We start from the raw sequence: 22,258 nt of genomic DNA on the forward strand, positions 1-22,258 counted from the left end.
TCCCATGTTTCCTCCAAGGAGCTCAGTATGGCTCTCATGGTTTCCCCTTCCTCCATTTGATCTCTGCGACAATCCTATGAAGGACATTAGCCTGTGGAACAGTGACCTGGCCCCAGGTCGCCCTGCTAGCTTTTGAGTTCAGTAGGGACGCAGTTCTAGGTCACCCCAGACCTACACTATATTGTGTCAGACAATGTCCTCCATTTTTTGATTCACTATAATTTTTCAAAAATCAAGTCAACCTACTTCGTTCACTTCCATGGGAAAACCCCACCACCAAGGAAAGTGTTATTTTCTTTGAAGTAAACATTCCTATTTCCTCCTTCTCAAGGATTCATTATATTATGTAATCTAGATTCAGTGCTCAAGTACAATGTGCATAACCCCATGATGGGTACCCATATACACAGACTGCAAAATCTTAAGCAAAAGCCTGAACCTTCTTTATTGCATCTGTTTGGCAGGCAAAAACTGCTGCTTGCACATGGAAACCCCTCATGCATAATATGTTTTGTAATTTAGGTATTCATTTCAAAGCAGAAAAATTTAACACTCAAAGTCAATGTTCCCTCTAAGCTGCGGAGGCTTGCGAGCAAAAATTCTACTTTGTGAGCTACTGACATTAATGTTATGAGCTACTGGCATGAAAGTTGTGAGCTACTGCATAAATTAGTGTGCTTTGGGGTCATCCTTCCTGAGCTAAGACAAAAATGTGTGAGCTGGAGGCTAAAAATCTGTGAGCTAACTCACGCTAACTCAGCTTAGAGGGAACACTGCTCAAAGCGGGTTACAACCTTGTGTAAGCTGAAGGAGACCTGTTCATAAAACAAACTTCAGGGGAAACTGAACTTGTTTATTAAAAGACTAGTTTTCTGCGCCACCAAATCACATATTTCAAGTCGCCGTCTCATCTGAGGAGTTCAGATGCTGATCTGAACATGATAATCCTGCACATGAATTGTACAGTAACCAGTGCACTAAGGCTCCTCACTACCTCCCCTCCCTCCCTTTCTGCGTGCATTCCTCTAGAAGCCATCTAGGTCCATTACCCAGTACCATCCAGGACTCTTATTCCCCCGTCAGATGACAGGGATTACCTCTTTTAGGTTCTTCTATTCTAGGCAGTTTAATTGGGGTGGCAGCAAAATCATCTTCATTGATGTAAGACCCCCTCTTCATGGAAGAGCTGCAAGAAGAAAGCAAACAAATTCAACAGTGCTATAGCAACATTTGCATTCATAGGAAACAGAAGACACAGGATCTTAGCCATTCCTAGTGTGTTTTACTGCCAAGTCAGTATAAGCAAGCCAATGGTTAGTTTAGCATACCCCTTGTTAAATTGTGAGGAGTGGCTGCTGAATACTGTGCACAGTCTGATCCTTGACTACATAGCACCAATTAACTGAAATATCTCAAGTCTGTCACAAGGGCTTGAATTCTAAATCTTATATCCACAGCATTCTTCTGCACTCAAAAGCAGTCCTACACTGCAGAGCATATTTCTCCATCTCTAGGCTCTTCCATTTTGGCTTCCATAGACAATGGAAAAACTTAAATTTAGAGAGTCAGTTTGGTGTAGTGGTTAAGTGTGCGGACTCTTATCTGGGAGAACCGGGTTTGATTCCCCACTCCTCCACTTGCACCTGCTGGACTGGCCTTGGGTCAGCCATAGCTCTGGCAGAGGTTATCCTTGAAAGGGCAGCTGCTATGAGACCCCTCTCCAGCCCCACCCACCTCACAGGGTGTCTGTTGTGGGGGAGGAAGGTAAAGGAGATTGTGAGCCGCTCTGAGACTTTTCGGAGTGGAGGGCGGGATATAAATCCAATATCTTCTTCATCTTCTACTTAAAGTTACTCAGCTTATTCTCAGAGGAAATTACAATATGTATTTCTAGGGTTGCCAGGTCCCCTTGCCGACACAGCAGGAGGATCTGGGGGGCATTCCAGGAGTGGGCAGGGTGTTGCGTATGACATCCCCAATGTGGTGATGTCATCACAGTAGCAATGTCACATGCAACATTCTGGTTTGGGGGCGGAACTCTATGGTTTTTTGCCTTCAAAACCACAGAGTTTGCCCCAAAACCAGAGAGTTGTGTGATGTCCCTGTTTGGAAGTGGAGTTCCCTGAGCTGACCAGCTGGCCAGTGGTGGATCGAAGCCCCCAAAAGCAGGGTAACCCCCTGTGACGGAAAGCAATGGGTTAAGCATAAGCTGAAGACGCACAGGGCTGCGTCAGGTGACCTGAGGGTGGGGGCAAAGTGCTCTGAGCTCTCAGGGAGGGGAAAAAAGTTAGTTTAGTGAGAGAAACTGCTGAGGCAGGAGTTCAGTCAGTTGGAGTCTGACAGAGTGGAGGCCTGTCAGAGAAGTCTGCCAGTGGGGACCTGACAGAGACTGAGAGGGTCAGTTAGTGCCGGCCAGAAGGGCTAAGAGGGCAGTTGATCCTGTGAGGAAGCTGGAGACGGAGACGGGGAAGTCTTCCAGAGACTGCCAGCTGGACAAAACCAGCCAAGAGGGCTGTGTGTGTGTGAGTCAGTTAAGACCAGAATGGTCACAGACACCGGGAAACTACTCTAAAGATCTAGTGAGGAGGCTGAGGAAGTGGATGTGGGTCTGAGACACCAAGAAGGGCTGAGAGGAGAGACTCCAGTCGAGGGGTGAGACTAGACACATCGATCCCAAGAGGCCAGACCTTGGCTAGAGGTGGAGAGTGAGTTAAAGGGAACGGTGAACTGTGTAACTGAGAGAGATCCAAGAAAGTAAAAGTGACTGTAAGCTTGAAACAACTGAACAAAGAATAAGCCTGTGTAAATATCTCCCATATCCCCAGTTTAAGACTTTTTGTTACAATAAATCTGTGGTTTAAGTTAAAGTTCTCGTGAGCCTATATATTTTGTGGGAAGAATAAACAAAGCTGCTGGGGTCCCATCAACAGAACAAGTAAAAATACCCCGAAGAGACGAAAATATAGAGATCCAGTGAGGCCGTGAGGTGGGCGCTGCTATAATTGGTTGCCAGCGTCGGGATTTCGAAGGAACACCCCAAAATAAGTGTCACTAAGACACACAGAGAGTAGAGGGACACTGCAGTAAAGGAATTAAGACAGATTTGTGAAAAATTCCTGTCAGAAATGGCTCTTCCTAAGAGAACTACCACAGCCACGGGGGATGGGCAGACACAAGAAGAGATTCCTGAGGAGAATCCTAGTCAGTTGGAATTGGCCAGAATAGAGGCAGAAAAAGAAATTCAGATGGCCAAGATTCAAGCAGAACACAGAGAAAGGGAAGCAGAGAGAGAAAAAGCAATGGAAATAGCTAAGCTGGAATCAGAGAGAGAAAGAGAGGAGAGAGAACACAGAGAAAGGGAAGCAGAGAGAGAACACAGAGAAAGGGAAGCAGAGAGAGAACAAAGAGAGAGGGAAGCGGAAAGAGAGAGAGAACATGAGGAAAAAATGTACAGTTTGAAACTCCAGGAGATTCAGGGAAGGCCTGAGTTTCAACGTGATACTAGAAATGAGAGGCGACTCATAGTAGAACAAAAGAAATTTCCCAAGTACCAAAAAGGGGATGATGTAGAAGCTTTTTTGTTTAATTTTGAAAGAACCTGTAAGGATTTAAGAGTTGCTGATGAGGACAGAATGATTTATTTGAGACCTCAGATCTGTGGAGAGTTGAGTGAAATCTACTCTGAACTGAGGGATGAGGAAACTTCTGATTATCAATTGTACAAGGAAAGGGTCAGAGTCCGCTTTGGCTTAACAGCAGAGCAAAGCAGGAAAAAATTTAGAGAAATCAGAAGGAAGCCTGGAGAAACATACTCTCAACTAGGTTGTCGGTTAGACAGAGCCCTGAACAGATGGGTAGAAGGGAGTAAAGTTTCCACTTTAGAGGACCTGAAAAACTTAGTGGGCTTGGAACAGTTTTATAACCAAGTCCCCTCTCAGTATAGGTGGGTTCTGAGAGACAAGAAATTGAAGACAGTAGAAGAAGCAGCTATGATTCTAGATGAGATTGAATCAGATCTAGGGAGTTCAATGTGGACTGCTCCAACTAAAAAACCCCGAGTCTGGAACTCTCCAGAGAAGTCTGGGGCGGGTAACAACAGCCCTGCAAAGCGGTCCAGTCCGCCTCCTTACAGAAAGACTCAGGCTGCTTGTTTCCAATGTGGGGGCATAGGGCACTATGCCAGGTTTTGCCCAGAAAAAGGAAAAAAGACCCCACCAGCTAAGACAGTTAAAATGGTACAGAGTCAACAGAAAGAAGCAGAAACAAACCCCTCACTTCCAGAGAACACACCACCAGAAAGACCCGCTAGTGTTCTGAAAGTGTGGAAGGTACAGGAAAGCTTGGATGAGGAATATACTGAGACTGTGACAGTAAATGACAAGGAAGTCAAGGCTTATAGGGACACAGGGGCGCGTGTTACCCTAATACAGCCAGAATTAGTAAAAAGTCATCAGTATTTGCCTGGGAAAACTTACACCATAAAAGGCATTAAAGGACCTACATTTGAAGTGGCCCTAGCAGAAGTTCCTATCAAGTATAGAGAGTTCCAAGGTGATTGGATTGTGGGAGTCCTGAGTGACATAGGAACATCGCTTTTATTGGGCAATGATTTAGCTGCTGAGTTAAAGAGACAGCAAGCTAATCCTGTAAACATTGTTACCAGAAGCAGGCCAGAAGCAGCTCCTGAGGTGTGTGTACAGCAACCAGCAGAAGAAGAGGAAACAATGTTGCAGACCATCCCTGCTGCAGAATTCCTCAGAGAGCAGCAACAAGATGACAGCCTGAAGGAACTATGGCAGAGAACTGGGGAGATGACAGAAGAAGAGTGGGAGAGCATGTTTGGCTCTTTGGAACCCTCTGAGGTGGCCCAACCAGTGAGCAGAGGACACAGCCAAGCAACAGAGCAAGAAATCGTCCAGTCCAGCAAGCCTCTTCGATCAGAGTCGTCAGTTGGTATGTGTGCACCTTTGTCATCCTCTCCCAAGACAACTAATGGAACTGTTGTCCAAGCTAGGAAACCAACCGTGCAAGTTTTGAGCAGTATAGCTTCCCCATCTACATACCAGCTATGCATCACCACTTGTGAAACAGAACTGCAGCGGCTCATTCAGCAGAAGCAAGAACAATGCACCGCCGGAAGAATTGCCAAGCAGATGATGGCTACTGCAGACAACATGAGAAGATCGCAACGACGGCAGAAGCAGTGGTACGACTCCAAGTCCAGAGACAGAGTTCAAGTCAGGAGACAGAGTACTGGTGTTGAAGCCCAGGAAGAAGAACAAGTTAGATGTGGCCTGGGAGGGACCTTATACCATCGCCCATAAGGTCTCCAACGTGAACTATGTAGTGAATTTAAGTGAAGATGGTGAACAATGTAAAGTGTTCCATGTAAATATGTTAAAACCTTATTTTGACAGGGGTAATTTGGTTTTAATTGCAAAGAAGGGAGAGTGTGCGGGAACTGAATTGTCGGCTTGGGGGAAAATATCCCAGGAAGAGACCCTTAAGGAGGTTCAGTTCGCCCCTTCTCTTAATGGAGAACAAAGAGGCCAGTTACAAACAATATTGGGAGGGTACAAAACAATTTTTTCAGATGTACCAGGGAAGACAAACTTAGCGTGTCACAAGATTGACACAGGGGATTCGAGGCCTGTAGCACTCCAACCATATAGAGTGACCGGCCCGAATGCCAAGTATGTACAGCAGGAGGTAGAAGAAATGTTGAAATTAGGTTTGATTGTACCATCAGAAAGTCCGTGGGCCTCACCTGTAGTCCTAGTACCCAAACCGGACAAAACCATGAGGTTTTGTGTGGACTACAGAAGACTGAATAAGATCACAGTACCGGATGTGTATCCAATGCCTCGCATAGACGAGTTGGTCGAGACAATTGGAGCTGCCAATTTTATTACCACCTTAGATTTGACAAAAGGTTATTGGCAGGTAGCTATGGATCCTAAGGATCAGCAGAAAACAGCGTTTGTAACCAAAGAGGGACTCTTTGAGTTTACTGTGTTACCATTTGGGTTAAGGAATGCTTCCTCCACATTCCAGAGAGTAATTGATAAGATGTTAGTGGGACTGAAAGAATTTGCTCTTGCATATATTGACGATATTGCTATTTACAGTGCTACATGGAAGGAACACTTGCAGCATGTGGCCATTGTGTTACAACGAGTGAAAGATGCGGGTCTCACCATCAAAGCATCTAAGTGTCAACTAGCCATGGCCGAGGTTAAGTATTTAGGGCATGTGCTAGGAGGAAGTAAGATCAAAGCAGATTGGGGAAAGGTGCAAGCCATACATGAGTGGCCCAGACCCCAAACCAAGAAACAAATTCGAGCGTTTTTGGGCGTAGTAGGATACTACAGGAGGTTTATGCCTGAGTTTAGCACGATAGCAGCACCGCTATGTGAGTGCACCAAGAAGAAGAACCCTGATCCAGTAATCTGGAATGCAGAGTGTCAAAAAGCGTATGAACATCTGAAAGTGGTTCTGACCACTGAGCCAGTGTTGAAAACTCCAGAGTTTTCAAAGGAGTTTACCCTCTTTACTGATGCATCTAATGTTGGGGTAGGAGCAACACTAAGTCAGCAAGGAGAGGAAGGACTGTATCATCCAGTTCTGTATTTGAGTAGAAAGTTATTGGACCGAGAGCAACACCTCTCAGTAATAGAAAAAGAGTGTTTAGCGATTGTGTGGGCAATAGGTAAATTGAAACCATACCTATGGGGAAGGAAGTTTACACTGTGTACAGATCATTCTCCCCTGAAATGGTTGAACCAGGTTAAAGATACGAACAGCAAACTCATAAGGTGGAGTTTACAGCTCCAAGATTACAACTTTGACATTCAGCATATCCCTGGGAAGCAAAATGTGATAGCAGATGCACTATCAAGAAGAATGTAAAATTTTAAAAGTCTGTTTGTATAGTAATGTTAAAGAAAATTAGTCTGTATAACGGAGGAAGAATGTATATAATTTTGAAGTTGGTGTTATGACAAAAGTGTTATAACGTAGTGTAACCCAAGCAAGTGTGCCCATGTCCCATTGCTCAGCAAAAGGCTGAGACCTTTCGCCTTGCGCAATGTCTCAAAAGGGGGAGGGACATGTGACGGAAAGCAATGGGTTAAGCATAAGCTGAAGACGCACAGGGCTGCATCAGGTGACCTGAGGGTGGGGGCAAAGTGCTCTGAGCTCTCAGGGAGGGAAAAAAAGTTAGTTTAGTGAGAGAAACTGCTGAGGCAGGAGTTCAGTCAGTTGGAGTCTGACAGAGTGGAGGCCTGTCAGAGAAGTCTGTCAGTGGGGACCTGACAGAGACTGAGAGGGTCAGTTAGTGCCGGCCAGAAGGGCTAAGAGGGCAGTTGATCCTGTGAGGAAGCTGGAGACGGAGACGGGGAAGTCTTCCAGAGACTGCCAGCTGGACAAAACCAGCCAAGAGGGCTGTGTGTGTGTGAGTCAGTTAAGACCAGAATGGTCACAGACACCGGGAAACTACTCTAAAGATCTAGTGAGGAGGCTGAGGAAGTGGATGTGGGTCTGAGACACCAAGAAGGGCTGAGAGGAGAGACTCCAGTCGAGGGGTGAGACTAGACACATCGATCCCAAGAGGCCAGACCTTGGCTAGAGGTGGAGAGTGAGTTAAAGGGAACGGTGAACTGTGTAACTGAGAGAGATCCAAGAAAGTAAAAGTGACTGTAAGCTTGAAACAACTGAACAAAGAATAAGCCTGTGTAAATATCTCCCATATCCCCAGTTTAAGACTTTTTGTTACAATAAATCTGTGGTTTAAGTTAAAGTTCTCGTGAGCCTATATATTTTGTGGGAAGAATAAACAAAGCTGCTGGGGTCCCATCAACAGAACAAGTAAAAATACCCCGAAGAGACGAAAATATAGAGATCCAGTGAGGCCGTGAGGTGGGCGCTGCTATACCCCCACAGTGACCTGGAGGCCAGCAACCTTAAAAACAAATCCAACAAAATCATAAAATAACCAGCACTATAAAATTACTTAGAATTACTTTCTGTGGTAGACCATACTTCATTGTGTGCCCAACAGGTCACCATACAACCAGAACAAAACACCCTTCCAATGATTGGCACCCCAGAAGAAAATCAAAAGCACGCCTTACCCTTCACCTTCCAGTTCATCAGATGCAACAGGAAAAACCTAGCGGGGAGAAAAAAAATCCAAGCTATTTTTGACCAGTGTTCTGGAGCGAAGTAGCAAGTTGACCAGCAATATAACATCATATTGTTCTGTTTGTATTGGGGCCAAATTGTATGCAACACCAAAACTTCATAACCAGAACTGAAGACATGTCATTTGGTCCTTAAGCAAAAGTGCCTGTGTAGGTGAGGGAGAGTGCCTGAGAGTTAACTCCAAACATCATGGGCCCAGTTCCACTCCCAAAAGAATTCTAGTCAGAAATGCCCTCCTCTAGCAGCTCTAAGCCCTGGTTGGAGGGACAAAGATAGGTACAATAAAAGAGAGAATATTCATACCTGGATTGTGCTCCATTTCCCAATCCCAATTGGAGTTTATAAAACAGCTCAAACAAATTTAATCCTTCCTTCTCCAACAATACAGCCCTGGCTAATATCCTACTTACTACTCCCAGATGATGCTTTTTAGAACCAAACAACATGTCTGAAGTTCCAGACACAGAACATCAACATCATTTGGGACTTAGTGAACCCAATGTCTGATGGAAATTTATTTAAAGCTGATTCAGAACTGGAAATCATCCACTTGGTCATTTCCTCTCACTTTCTTTTCAGTGGTTCTGTCATTCCACTACTTTGGGCTGGACATTCCACCCCACCGTCACCTGCCACCTTTACTACAAAACCCAGTTCTGGTATCTGACATATTTCTGCTCTCTCTGCTACAGCTGAAACTTTTCTCCCACCATGTCTTTGCTATGTAACTCCAATCTCTCCTTTCTACACTTTACCTCAGGTTTATCCTTCTTACTTGGATGAGTACCAATGTAGGCCAGGCCTGTGTCACTTTTACGTTCTCAGCACCACTCACAACCACTATTATTAGGGCTTTGAACACCACATTCTTCAAAGCCCTGACAATAGTTGTTCTTTGTGCTATTTTTGGAGCAAAAATAGAAGTTCTGGAATTTGCACAGATTAGCCATGTACTTAGATGTATTGTAGCCCACTATTACATTTTATTAATTGTTACCACTATATTTCTTTTTGTTACAGTCATTATCTATGGGGCCACTGAAGGACAGACCTTGACAGACTTCAACTGGCCTACCCTACCTCTCCACAGGCCTACATAAGCAGTGTTTCAAAGAGCATCTGTAGAATTTGCCAGCTGATTGTCTCAATAGTGGAATGGTGTGCCAGCCAGGGACTTCTGGCAATAACTTAGCTTACAAATATGCAGGAAAGAAAGATGCCTGCTCTCCACCCTCAACACCAGCCTCTTTAGTAAACTGGTCACTCACCCTGCCTACCACATGTGGCCCAGCTATGGGTTACATTTTTCATGTATTCTCCCCATGGACTTTCAGTCAGACAGCAACTGCAAGTTCCCTGCTAGAAACTCAGTTCTCAAACTTGTTGGGGCCAAATTTGAATTAGGACCACAGAGTTCAGGGAGAAAGGGCTTAAGCCTCTCTTCCATACCATCCCCTTAACCAGCACCAGCCTCATGGAGTAATATTTGTCCAGCAGGGGGCAGCACATGTTGTGATGATGCATACTAAATGGGGCAAGTAGCACACACACACACCCCAATGCCATTAAGTTCAGGAAAATGGCTCTCAGAAGGGTGAGTACCTTTCTTTCCATGTATCGGAGTCCCAATCCAAATCAGGCCCCAATACACTTGGAAACAGAGTTCCCAGAAGGGAACACACAGCTGCTGTCTGACTAAAAGTCCATAATGTATACAGCATAACCAGTAGCACCTTCACCACATCAAAACACTTGAAATGGTGGATTTAGTGCTGGGAAAAGGAGACATAAAAGCTATCATAGTCTTCAGGAAAAGCAGTCTTCTGAAATCCAACCAGCACCAAAACAACTGCACACTTACACGCCTGCAGGGCATTCTTTGAGCAGGAACTCAGTTCCAGCTGGCTTGGTGCCAGGGGTGTGGCCTAATATGCAAATGAGTTTCTGCTGGGTTTTTTTCTTCAAAAAAAAAAAAAAAAGCCCTGCACACCTGCCCAGAAAAAGCTGTATTATCAGCCCAGACACTATGTGCTTAGGAGGAGGAATTTCTTCCCTGTTACCCTTCCCAAATCATAAGCAAAGAATCGTACATGAGCTCCACGTTGCAGATTGGAATAGTGAACATCAGGTATGAAAAGAACTGGCTGAGTTTCAAGATCCATAAACGACTTGAAGACAGTGATGTCTGTCCGCTTGTGAGAGGGAAGCATGGGTACTTTGACATCGGAAACTGGCAAACGGAACAGGAAAAAAGGAGGCTGTAAGCAAAGGAAATCTGACACATACATACACCATTTTCCTTAATACCAGTAATGTGAAGTATTAGCCTGTTTTGAAGACACTCTTCACTGGTTGCATCTGCATACTGTTAGATTTGCAGTATCCCTACATTACAGTGATAATTCACAACTGAATGCTCCTGCCTGGATGAGAGAGTCCAGGACATGAATGACCAGCATAATGGGCATACCCAGCAACACATGGGCATAGCCTAGGTTGACATAGTACAGAAATTCTGGCACTCATTTGAATCACTTCCAGGGGGGTTTTTTGAACAGGAACCGCACAGGAAAGCAGTTCCAGCTGGCTTGGTGTCAAGGGCTGCGGCCTAATATGCAAATGAATTACTGCTGGGCTTTTTCTACAAAAAAGCCCTGTGCGAAACAATGGTGACATCAGGGTGTGTGGCCTAATATGCAAATGAGTTCCTGCTGGGCTTTTTCTACCAGAAAAGCCCTGATCACTTCAGCAATGTTCATTATATTAGGAGTTCAAATGATAGCAGTCAATATATTTGGTCCCGTGGGACTCCCATGTATCTATCCCTGCACAGAATTCCAGTTCTGGGCCGTGCTGGAATATTTTACATATGGGATTTTATTTTGAAAGCTCCCCTGAGGGTCATAAGCAGGATGTATATGTAATATTGTAATGCCCTCTGGGACATTCCAGAGTTCCACCAACTCATCACTTCTAGAAACAAACTGAAACACTGCTAATTCAACAGCCTCCGCTGCCATCATTACCTTAAGAAAAACAGCCATTTGATGGCAGGTGGCATTTGCTTGCTTTGATGCCATTAGATAAAAGTGTTTCCCCTATTCCCCCAAGCAGAATACCTTCACCTTAACACAGGGCTAAATAAAGGCACGTTTTAGAGAGGAGCCCTTCAGAATTCTACCAAACAGTGTTACAGATATTTAAGCCCCTTTTAAAAGAAAGATGGGTTTATGTCACCAATTGCACTTCAAGTAAGATCTAGTTGCAACTGTCCTCTAAATTAGATGGTGCTTTATATTTTCTACTTACAGGCATTCAGCTGAGAGCTGGGGTCAGTGCACTTGCCTTTTCTTTTGCTTTGTTTTCGTTCCTCATCCCTGATCTTCCTCTCTGCCCCCTGTTGAAATAAGTGAGGAGAAAAGAGGGGTTTTTTTTTCCTATCCTGCTTACTGAGGTCAGTAACCCTGGTCCTTGCCAAGTCAACCAAAGCTGCCGCCTATTCTGCCAAGGCAAAAAAACCCTTTTTTTGCATTGGAAATAAGGCCTACTTGTTCAAGTCAACTAAGACAGAGAGAGATGGGACCATTGCTAAGTATCATGGCCTACAACTTTTGCAGCCACGGATGAAGAAATATTGTCTTATCATTTCCCAGTCAACAAAACGTGGATCTCTATGATTTCATTTTGATGGCCAAAAACAAGCTTCCAGTGACAAAACAAAGCTTGTAGAACTTTGGATAAGATATTGGAAATATATGCCACAGAGAGGACAAAGCCTCAGTGACTAGACCTGCATTGAAAGGATCTAAGGGGTCTTTCTTACTACTACTATTTATTTATTTATTTCGGTTGATTTATATTCCACCCTTTCCCATATGAGCTCAGGTGCTACTAAGGTGGCAAGGATCAGATCAATCATATATATATATATATATATATATATATATATATATATATATATATATATATATATATATGAATAGTGCATCTGGAAAGTACATGGGAGAAGAAAGCGTTCTTCTCATTCTTCAGATAAAGTTGGCTGGTGTGCATAAAGTACATGTAATTTTTTTTACATGCCCTTCTAAATTCTTTGCTATAGTGGAGCATGAAGTCAACAAACAAGTATAGTTTTCAGTTAAATTACTTGGCTATTTTATTTGAACATGTACCACATGAACATGTGAAGCTGCCTTATACTGAATCAAACCCTCAGTCCATTAAGGTCGATACTGCCTACTCAGGCTGGCAGCGGAGTCCCAGGCAAAGGTCTTTCACATCACCCACTGCCTGGTCCTTTTAACTGGAGGTGGCAGGGATTGAACCTGGGATCTTCTGCATACCAAATGGGTGCTCTGCCACTGAGCCACAAGCTCTCCCCACCAATACTCCCTCTAAGCTGTGGAGTCTTGTGAGCAAAAATTCTACTTTGTGAGCTATTGCATAAAATAGTTTGCTCTGAGGCCATTTTTCCTGAGCTAAGGCAAAAATGTGTGAGCCAGAGACTAAAAAACTGTGCGCTAGGTCACACTAACTCAGCTTAGAGGAAACACTGCTTCCCACATAAATAAATATTTAGATTTTTTTTTCTAATGGGGACTCAAATTGGCTCATGACATCATTGTTCCTCCCCCATTTTATCCTCACAATAACCAACCAACCTATGAGGCAGGTTAAGCTAAAAAAGCCCATGAAAGAGTGGAGATTTCATCTTGGGTCTCCCAGATCCTAGAGTGACACTTTAACCCCAGCATCATGCTGTCTGCAAAGAAAAATAGTAACATGTTGGCTGCAGAAACCCCCAAATGGAAGAGATGGAAACGTCCATCTTGCACAGATCTATAGATCTGGTTTGTATTGTGTCTGAAACAGAATTCAGTTGCTCTGGACTGACTCACTCAAAAACAAGCAGCCTTGATCAACAAAACTGAGCTAACACAGATGACTGTTCTCTAACGTTTTATTAATTGGATTTAGCATGAAGAGTTTTTTGTTGCTGCTGCTGTTAATGGGGGCAGAAACAGTGAGGCTGAACGATCATTCCAAGCAGATGGTTGTAAGCTTCAAGAATCACAAGGAAGAAAATCAGGTAGACCAGAAGGATGGCAAAACAGATGCACCCTCTTATCTACTTGAGAACAAAAACACCATTACTATTTCAGCTCTCTCTCAAAAGGGAGAATTATTGGGATTCGATATACAGCAGTGAGAACTCATTTTCCCAGGTTATTGATAATCAAGCCAGCCAAAGCTAATGAACAGTAGGACGAGGTGTATATGCCACATAAATTATACTACCACAGTCCGTGTCTATGCCACATAAATTCTATTACCACAGAGTCTTTTTTGAACAGCATCTTTTTATAAACACTCTGACCGATTTTGCACTCACCTTACGCCACTCTCACATTTGTCTTCTCAGCACGACTTTCTTACAATTTCCCACTATCTGTCTTGGGGCTGGAGCAAGGATCATCATTTTCGTGCAGCAAACAGAAACCGCTAAAAACCAGTTTCTGTTTGCTGCGCGAAAATGCTGATCCTTGCTGCAGCCCCGGGGCAGATAGTGGGAAATCGGAAGAAAGCCACGCTGAGAAGATGAACATGAGAGCGGCGTAAGATGAATGGGAAATCGGTCTCTGTTTCCTCAACAGGTCTAAAAATGTTGCTACATCTAAATGAATATCTAAGATCTGGGGGCAAACGGTTCATCAGCGACTGGGCTACACTAATTAACTATGGGCTAAACAAATTAACTATCGGAACTCAAAAGACCTAGGAACAGAGAGTCTTCCTAAAGATATAGCTTTCCAGTGTTATGCAATCCTACCTTGTCGCAAAAGACTTTGATCTGGCAGTAAGCTCTGTGGACAGGTTTGTTGCTCCTGTTGTTGTAGCTGTAGGTGTCAATTTGAAGATTCAAGGGAAGCCCTTTGACACCCTTCTGAGAAGAGAAATCTGTACTGAGGCAGTTCACAGCAATGAAGACCTGAAAACAAACCAAAGTCCCTGTCAGAAGCAGAACTATTTTTTAAAAAATTGTCCTTTTAAGGGAAAAAAATTTATTGCTACTGTATTTGTTCACAAATCTAATAGGATATTTTGCAGTTGGCTCAGTTCTATCAGACAGAGACATCTTTGAATCTGTTATTTTTATACTGCAGACCAAGGGTCTGTTTTTATATCCTTTTGGTTGCCTGAATGATTTTATAAAATATGACATATGGGCTTTTGCCCCTGAACTGGTAAGGAATGTCCTATGTAGGTGTGGAGCTCTATGTATGTAACTAAATTCACCTTCACCTTTCACAATGTTCATGTGGGATTCCTTAAAATGAACGGACTACTTCTGGCACAGAAGTTTAACCTCTTTTCTGAGTTCTCTGGTTGTTGCACGTAACTAAGTGTGTGTGTTTGGATCTATCAGATCTGCAAGTATTATCAGTATTTTTTTATATATTTCAGAATCCTAAAGATTTCAGATTCTGGGGGGGGTTTTTTTTGGGGGGGGACTGCTCAAAAATTACAGGATATATTCAGGAATTACTGGGTGTATCTGAAAAACAGAGTTTTTTGTCAGCTGTTTGTCAGGCTTCTACTGCAGTCTCTTTAAAGTTTAAAGGGACTGTAGAAGCCAGCTAGGATTAGCTTAGTTGCCAAGAAGCCAGCCCCAGGATCAGCTGTGCTGGGGAGGCAGACTACACCCTGATGGCTCAGCTTTGGACTCGCTCTCCCCCTCCCCCCCCCCATTTTATTTTCCTTGGGTCTACTGGACCTGAACAAATTTGGAATTTCTGAAAAATCGCAGATCTAAATACTGTACCAGTGTCGGGATCTGTTATTTTTTTTTAATCCAAAAGTTTGAGGGGAGTCCAGTAGACCCAAACCAAAAAATACCAAGGGTGGGGGGATCCCATACCCCTACACATAAATACAGGTGGATTTTAGCCTATTTGTAAGAAACATTCAGATCTTTGGCTCAGGATAAATTTATATGGGTTTCCTATGCTATGTACTTTTTCAAAAATACATTTTAAAATAAAGTTTGTTGAGATATAATAAGGGAGGGAAAAGAAAACTCATATGAGCTATCAAGAAAGTGCTTCAAACATTCACCTAAAACCTCACCAGTACCAGAACCACCATTTGGAAGCCACTGTTTTCACTCTCTGTACATAAAGACAGACAGGCGCACTTCTAAGGTTGGCCTTGAGAAAAATATCATGTCCCTTCAATAGAGATTTAATGGGATGTTATTTACCGTGTGATGTTTACCTCCATGCCAGAAACATCTTCAGCTGACCACTTCCATGCATTAAGCCTCTATTAAAGAGATCAGACTTTTTTTTTTCTCTAGGCCTATGGGCAACCTGACACACTTCTGACACACTATCTAGGTCAAAGTACTTGGCCAGAGATGATAAAATAGTGATACTAATATCTCAGATAAAACATAACATTTAATATATTTTGCACCCCATCTAAATGAAATGCTGATTTTCGTCAAAACCGCGTTAAAACTTCAAGATTATCAGCAGTGGATGAGAGACTCCTAGTGGAACACAGCAGCTATTACACTTTTAAACATTACCCCCTTCCCAGGACGTTAACAAGGCTTTTTTGAAACATAAAACTGGAAGGAAATGGAAGAATTTTGACAAAAAACAAACAGCTCCAGATATTTAAAGAAAGCAGTTCTCTTTACAATGGGAAGAGCTGCAAAAAAGCAAGTTATATAGATTATGACATATTTCTCTGACCCAAAATGCTTTTATTGGAGATGCCTGGAACTGAACCTGGGGCCTTCTGCCTGCAAATCATGTGCTCTACCAGAGAGCTGCAATCCCTTAAGTACCTCTGTGTGGCTTCCTACCATCTACTAATTAATACTGAAGTAATATTTACCTCAGCAATGGTGAAGGAAGCTTTGTAGCCAGCACTTAAGATGCCCTGATAGTGTTATTGTTGTTGTTTTTTAACTGAGGAGTAAGCAAGATGGCAGCAAAATTACTGACAGTGCCATCCTAAGCAAAATCACATATTTGACTTCCATGCGCTTAGAAGGGTGTAACCCTGCTTAGCAAGGCACTAGTAACTCACCCAGTGACACAGATTGGCAGTCAGTTCAGGACTGGGGGGGGGGGGGGGGCGTTCTTCGTGCAACACAAAAATAAGTTATGGAATTTGCAGCCACAAGATGTGGTGATGAATTTAAAATAGAGATTAGGTATCTCCATGGGGGGGATGAAGCTACTAACAGTTATTAGCCATGATGATTTAATAAACGAGGCAATGTATCTTGGAGCAGAAGATTTAGGAGCAAACAAGCGCCAACACTTGCTTTTATGCCTTATTTAAGGTAATCACAGAAACACCAGCCTAGTCCTTGTTGGAGACCAGATGCTGAACTATTATTCGGAACACTTACAAGCTACCTCTCCAGAAAACTGCTCAAGGGTGCTCACAAAGGAAAAACAATACAATACATCATTAAAACAACAGTCTAGGAATCAATATTATTAATACTAGCATTATTAAAACTGACCTTAAACATAAACAAGGGCAAAACAGCATAAAACAACATTCAGCAGCCTAAAATAATACCCATATACTAGTTCAGACTAGAAACTGGCCATAAAAACAAAAGGCAGGATTCTTATGCAAGGTTTGATTCTACTGACCTACAGCCCAGGCTTTACATTTTTCTCCAAGTTCACTTTTTTCTCCTGCTGTTTGGCCCTGAGGCTAGCTAAGCTAGAGCTGATGGTGGCTGTGGGTCTGAGCTGCTGCCATTTTAGAGAAAAATTTAACCATTTAAAAATGCTGTGAGGGCTTGGGGCGGGGAGAACTAGGCAGTCTTTTGAAGTACAAAAACAGTACCAAGGAGTCTAGTGTGCTCGACAATACACTACAGTCTTCTTAATGGGAAAAACTTCTGACCATCAACAATGAAACAACCAACACAGTTATTACACACAACAAGAAATTAGACAACCTCCTGGACCTGTATGCATAATAGCAGTCCAAATGACATCAAGGCCATAGTTGCATTTAACAAAAGCTCAAAAAGGGGCATTTAAAAAGTCTATGGATCAGGCTATGCTGATTACACACCTACTTATACATCTTTCTATGCCAAACATTTACAGCAGCTTAGACTGATATCAGCCTAGATGTGCTGGAAACGGTTTGACATATTGAGTTAGTATTCTTTATGCTGCCAGGAAAGTAATACACAGCAGATAAGCTGAGACATATTTTTCTACTCCAATGCTTTGAATCCTTTTCCAAAGAGATTTCTAAAGACCACTGGGCTTGGATCATCCCTACCCAAATGCAATTCTGCTTTTCAGAACAGAAGTCTTCATTCCATGTCTCAAAAGAACAACGATGAATGATAGAAACTGCTACATCCCCACCCAAAAATTGTCAGAAGAAGAAAAAAGGTAACCACAGAAGTTGCTGATCATCTTTGGCCTGTACAGCAAGATTCCTCTTCTGAAGTCTATTCAACTTTTTACAAGACACTTCCGCGTTCTTTAAATCTTTGTTTATTTTTGAGAAGTATTGTCTTCTTTGCAATTAAAATGCAAATTTCAAAAGGTGGGGACTGCTTACGCATACTCTCTAATGCCAGAATATTTGCACACATTGTAACTTTTACTAAGATCACACACAGCCCTTTCAAGAGTCCCTCCCCTCCAGAAAATTCTTTCACAGTTGCTCTGACATGCTGAAAGCAGCTTTCTTTTTCTATTCCGTGAGCAAAGACAAACTCAGTGCCCCTCCCCAAAGGCCCTTAACATTCAGGGCTTTAGACTACATCCTGGGCACTGCATCCTTACATACTGCCATAGGGTTGCCAGGTCCTACCTTGCAGCTGGCAGGGGGATTCTGGGATCTTCGCTTGTGTGCGCAAATTGCATGTGGCGCAATGCTATTACCTGGAAGTCACATTATCATGTCACCGATGTCAAGGGGTGACAAGTTTTTGGGGCAAAACTCTATTATTTGTAGTAGCAGGTTTTACCATAGAGTTTTGCCCAAAAACTAGAGCGTCGCCACATGACATTGGCAACATGATGATGTCACTTCCATATGATGTCGTCACATCACCTTTTGGGCCAGTTGGGGACAGGAAAGCACTCTACAAAATCAGGGGTTCCCTTGCTCCTAGCAGGGGTCTCCCCCACCCCAGGGGGGTGTCTGACAATCCTAATACACCAACACATGGGCATGCAGTTTTGACCTTAAGCACCGCAGAGTCCGTATTGCTTTTGTGATACCATGAATAGCTTCTTCTAAGCAATCTGCATAATACAAATTACTATCTTGAAAGCGAGCCTGCCTGATAGAATGACTGGAGGAAGGTTTTCAAGAATGGTCACAGCCTCATTTCTCTGATGAAAATTAAAATGCCCTTATATGACTTTGCATTTTTTTTGCCATCGCACCACAATGACTTATGGCGACTTCTATAGGGTTTTCAAGACAAGAGACATTCAGAGGTGGTTTGCCATTGCCTGCCTCTCCACAGAGACCCTGCTCTTCCTTGGGGGCCTCCCATCCAAATACTGACCAGGGCAAACTCTACTTAGCTTCCATGATCTGATGAGACAAGGCTATCCTGGGCTACCCAGGTGAGACCAACCTTGCATTAGCCTTCAAATATTTAGATTTTGTTACTGAACTTTTAAACTCCATAGCAGAAAGATAGCACAAATTTCAGTAGGCGACACAATGGCAAATCATATGAAAAATTTAAACCTGTAATATTAAAATTATTTTCAAATGATTCAACTTTGGAGTTATTCAACAGCACTAAATGACTGGGGGGGGGGGCGCACCAGTGAAGGATTATTTTTTCTTAATCAACCTGAAGAAGAAGTATAGCAGTAAATCCACAATGAGCTTTATATAGTACGGTATCCCCAATGAAGTTCCACAATGCTTCATCCACGCACATACACAAATCTTCTCAAGGAAAGCACAGCAGAGCAAGCATCCTGCTGCACGAGAGTGAGGGGGAGGCAATTTCCCTCTCGGTACTGCAGCAACTCCCCACACCCGATCCTGTGAATACCACCTCCCCTTAACAAAAGGGTCACAAAGATCTGCACTGAGAAACTTCCAGGATAGTGGTGAGGAGCACAGTACCAAAGCAACCCCTGGTAGTGTCTGTTTTCACTTTTAAGAGTGTTCTCTAATGATGCTTGGTATTGTTCTAGGGTTGCCAGCCTCCAGGTGGGGCCTGGAGATCTCCTGCTTTTACAACTGATCTCCAGCTGGCAGAGATCAGCTCCCCTGGAGAAAATGGCTGCTTTGAAGGGTGCAGTCTATGGCATTGTACCATGCTGAGGCCCATCCCCTCCTCAAACTCCACCCTTTCCCAGATCCACCCCCAAAGTCGCCACGTATTTTCCATTACAGAGCTGGCAACCCTATATTGTTCACTTAATTCTGAATGAAGCTGGGGGGCGGTTTACACACCAGCAGGGCTTTTTGGGGAGAAAAAGCCCTACAGGAACTCATTTGCCTATTAAGCCACTCCCCCTGATGTCACCATTGTTTCACACAGGAACTCATTTGTATTTTAAGCCACACCTCCTGACACCAAGCCAGCCGGAACTGCATTCCTGCTCAAAAAAAGCCCTGCTCACCACCATCAAATGGAATTAGTCTAGTTCAAGATCAGAAAGGATAGGAGAAAGAGAGCAAACTAGTTTCATGACTTTTCTTCCCACAGCAAGCTGATTCTCTCTTGCAAGTATATCATTATATCTACTGAAAGGCTAATAGAAAAAATGTTCTCTCTTCATAACCTTTGGATTATGCAAAGGAATGAATGTGGAAAGGCTCACTTTAGGCCCTCAAGGAATGGCAAAAGGAGGAGACAGACAGACTAGTGATTTTCACACAGCAGTTTTCCTCTGCTCACATGAGGAAGCAAATTCAATTTAATTAAAACCCCAAGATGGATGAAGCTTTTTAAGGTTCATCGGTTTATTATTATGACACCTCCAAAGTGCCCTCATTATTTAAACTGGGTTAAGAGCTCTTTTATGAAGCAAAACTAACTGCTGTATGTGATCAAACGTAGAAAAATACACACTCATGTACACAAGTCAGGAAATCCTGACTGAGCCAAGATTCTCACATATATGCCCAAGCAGTGTTTTTTTTTAAGCCCAGCAGGAGCTCGTTTGCACATTAGGCCACACCACCTGGCCTGAGAGCATGTGACAACTGCATGGCAGGTTGGGCCAGCCAGAGCCCTGGCTAGCCCAGGAGGTGCTTTGCTCCTGTGGGCTCTGGCAGAAAAAAAAAAGCCCTGTGTCCAGGAAAACATGATGCCCACATTTGACATGGAAACACAGATGCACACACAACACTCATGCCCTCTGTAGAGTAAAACGGGTGTTATCCCAAATCTGAATGTGCTGGATGTTCTCAATCAATGTTGCTATTGATCGTATGTGCCTGATCAATTTTAAAAAAAGAATATACACTTTCAGGCCTTTAAAATGAGAGGATTCTTCACCCAAAGGGTGATTAACATGTGGAATTCGCTGCCACAGGAGGTGGTGGCGGCCACAAGCATAGCCACCTTCAAGAGGGGTTTAGATAAAAATATGGAGCAGAGGTCCATCAGTGGCTATTAGCCACAGTGTGTGTGTGTGTGTGTGTGTATATAAAAAAAATTTTGGCCACTGTATGACACAGAGTGTTGGACTGGATGGGCCATTGCGCTGATCTAACATGGCTTCTCTTATGTTCTTATGATTGCATTAATCTCCTGCCTAAAAATGGAAGTCCTCCATATAATTTATCATAGAATTGGAAGGGGCCTCTAGGGTCATCTAGTCCAACCCCCTGCACAATGCAGGAAACTCACAAACACCTCCCCCTTAAATTCACATATCTGGTATTATCCCATACCAAATTAAGCTGCTGGCTGCATTGAGACACCATTATAAAACAGACTAGGGGTCCCAAATCCCCCGCCTGGGCGGAAGACCCCCGATTTGGAGCCTCCTCCCCCCGCTCGCCAAAAATCTGGAAAGCGGGGGGGAATGGCGGCCCTTCCCACCAAGACGAGCCGAGAGTAAGCGGGCCTCTGGCTGGGTTGGCTGCCCACCGAAGTCTCGCGCCGCTGGAGCTGGGCGCTCCTTCTCAGAGCCCTTTTCTTTCTGGTGGCGCAGCTTCCCTTCCCTTCCCGCCTCAGCCCAGCTAGCTGGGGGCTCTTCCGCGCCCTGGTGGTGGAGGGCCGGCTGTCCCCGGAAGGAGGGAGGGAAGCGCGCTTGTGGGCCTCTTCTGCGGCGGCAAAACAAATGAAAGAAAAGTGAGCTCCGTTGCTGCTGGCCGCGCTCGCCGCCTTGGTACCCGCAGCCACTTTGCAGCGACCACGGCTCCAGCCGCATCACCCCCCCCCCGCGCCCTCGCTTCCTACCAGGGGCCGCAGCAGAGCCACTTGGGGAAACCCCCGGCAGAGCGGCCACTTTCTACAGGAGCCAGCAGGTGACAGGACTGCACACGGGTGGCGGGACTCGGCGGGACTGGCTCTTCTGACTGCCTTGACTCGAGGGAGGGCAGGTGAAGTCGCAGCGGCGAACTGGTGTGGGTGGGCAGGCAGGCAGGCAGCCGGGTGGGCGGCTTCTGTTGCTGGGGAGGGGAATGCCCTTAATCAATGGGCAGGCGGGAGCGGCGGTGTCGGAAGAGAAGGTGCCGGGGTTGCCTTGGGCGCTTGAAGCTGGGGGACAGACAGTCGCCTGGCCAAAGTGGGGGAAGGCAGGGACTGCTGGGAAGGGCGAGCGAGCAAGTGCCAGAAGGGCAGCAGCAACGGAGCATGGGACCAGCTGCCCATCGTCCCTTCCTTCACAGCAACACATACACACCAGAGTTGAAGAGCCCATGATCCTCTGGGGACGGGGCTTCCCCCTCTGGTCAGCTGACTCGGTGGCAGCGCAGGAAGCAGTTTCCCCCACCCCCACCACCCCCAGATGTAGGACCATGGCGGAGTGCAGATTTGCATTGGGGGGTTGATCCACATGTCACT

The 22,258-nt window shown here is 44.3% G+C and overlaps 1 protein-coding gene across 5 annotated transcripts in view; it reads right to left on the reverse strand.

Annotated features, from left to right (window-relative positions):
• Nucleotides 1-22,258, reverse strand: part of GRHL1 (grainyhead like transcription factor 1) — a 77,906-nt gene that overhangs the window by 9,373 nt on the left and 46,275 nt on the right. For 3 of the 5 annotated variants that reach the window (XM_060234100.1, XM_060234092.1, XM_060234084.1), the window contains exons 9-13: nucleotides 14,033-14,191; nucleotides 11,512-11,599; nucleotides 10,293-10,432; nucleotides 8,133-8,170; nucleotides 1,098-1,186 (exon numbers count right to left, since the gene is read on the reverse strand). In XM_060234100.1, coding sequence (XP_060090083.1) covers nucleotides 1,098-1,186; nucleotides 8,133-8,170; nucleotides 10,293-10,432; nucleotides 11,512-11,599; nucleotides 14,033-14,191 — 514 coding nt within the window. The remainder of the gene's footprint in view (nucleotides 1-1,097; nucleotides 1,187-8,132; nucleotides 8,171-10,292; nucleotides 10,433-11,511; nucleotides 11,600-14,032; nucleotides 14,192-22,258) is intronic. The other 2 variants (XM_060234117.1, XM_060234109.1) reach the window with 1 other exon arrangement.

Source organism: Heteronotia binoei, chromosome 1, assembly GCF_032191835.1.
Source record: "Heteronotia binoei isolate CCM8104 ecotype False Entrance Well chromosome 1, APGP_CSIRO_Hbin_v1, whole genome shotgun sequence".
Taxonomy (NCBI): Eukaryota; Metazoa; Chordata; class Lepidosauria; order Squamata; family Gekkonidae; genus Heteronotia; species Heteronotia binoei.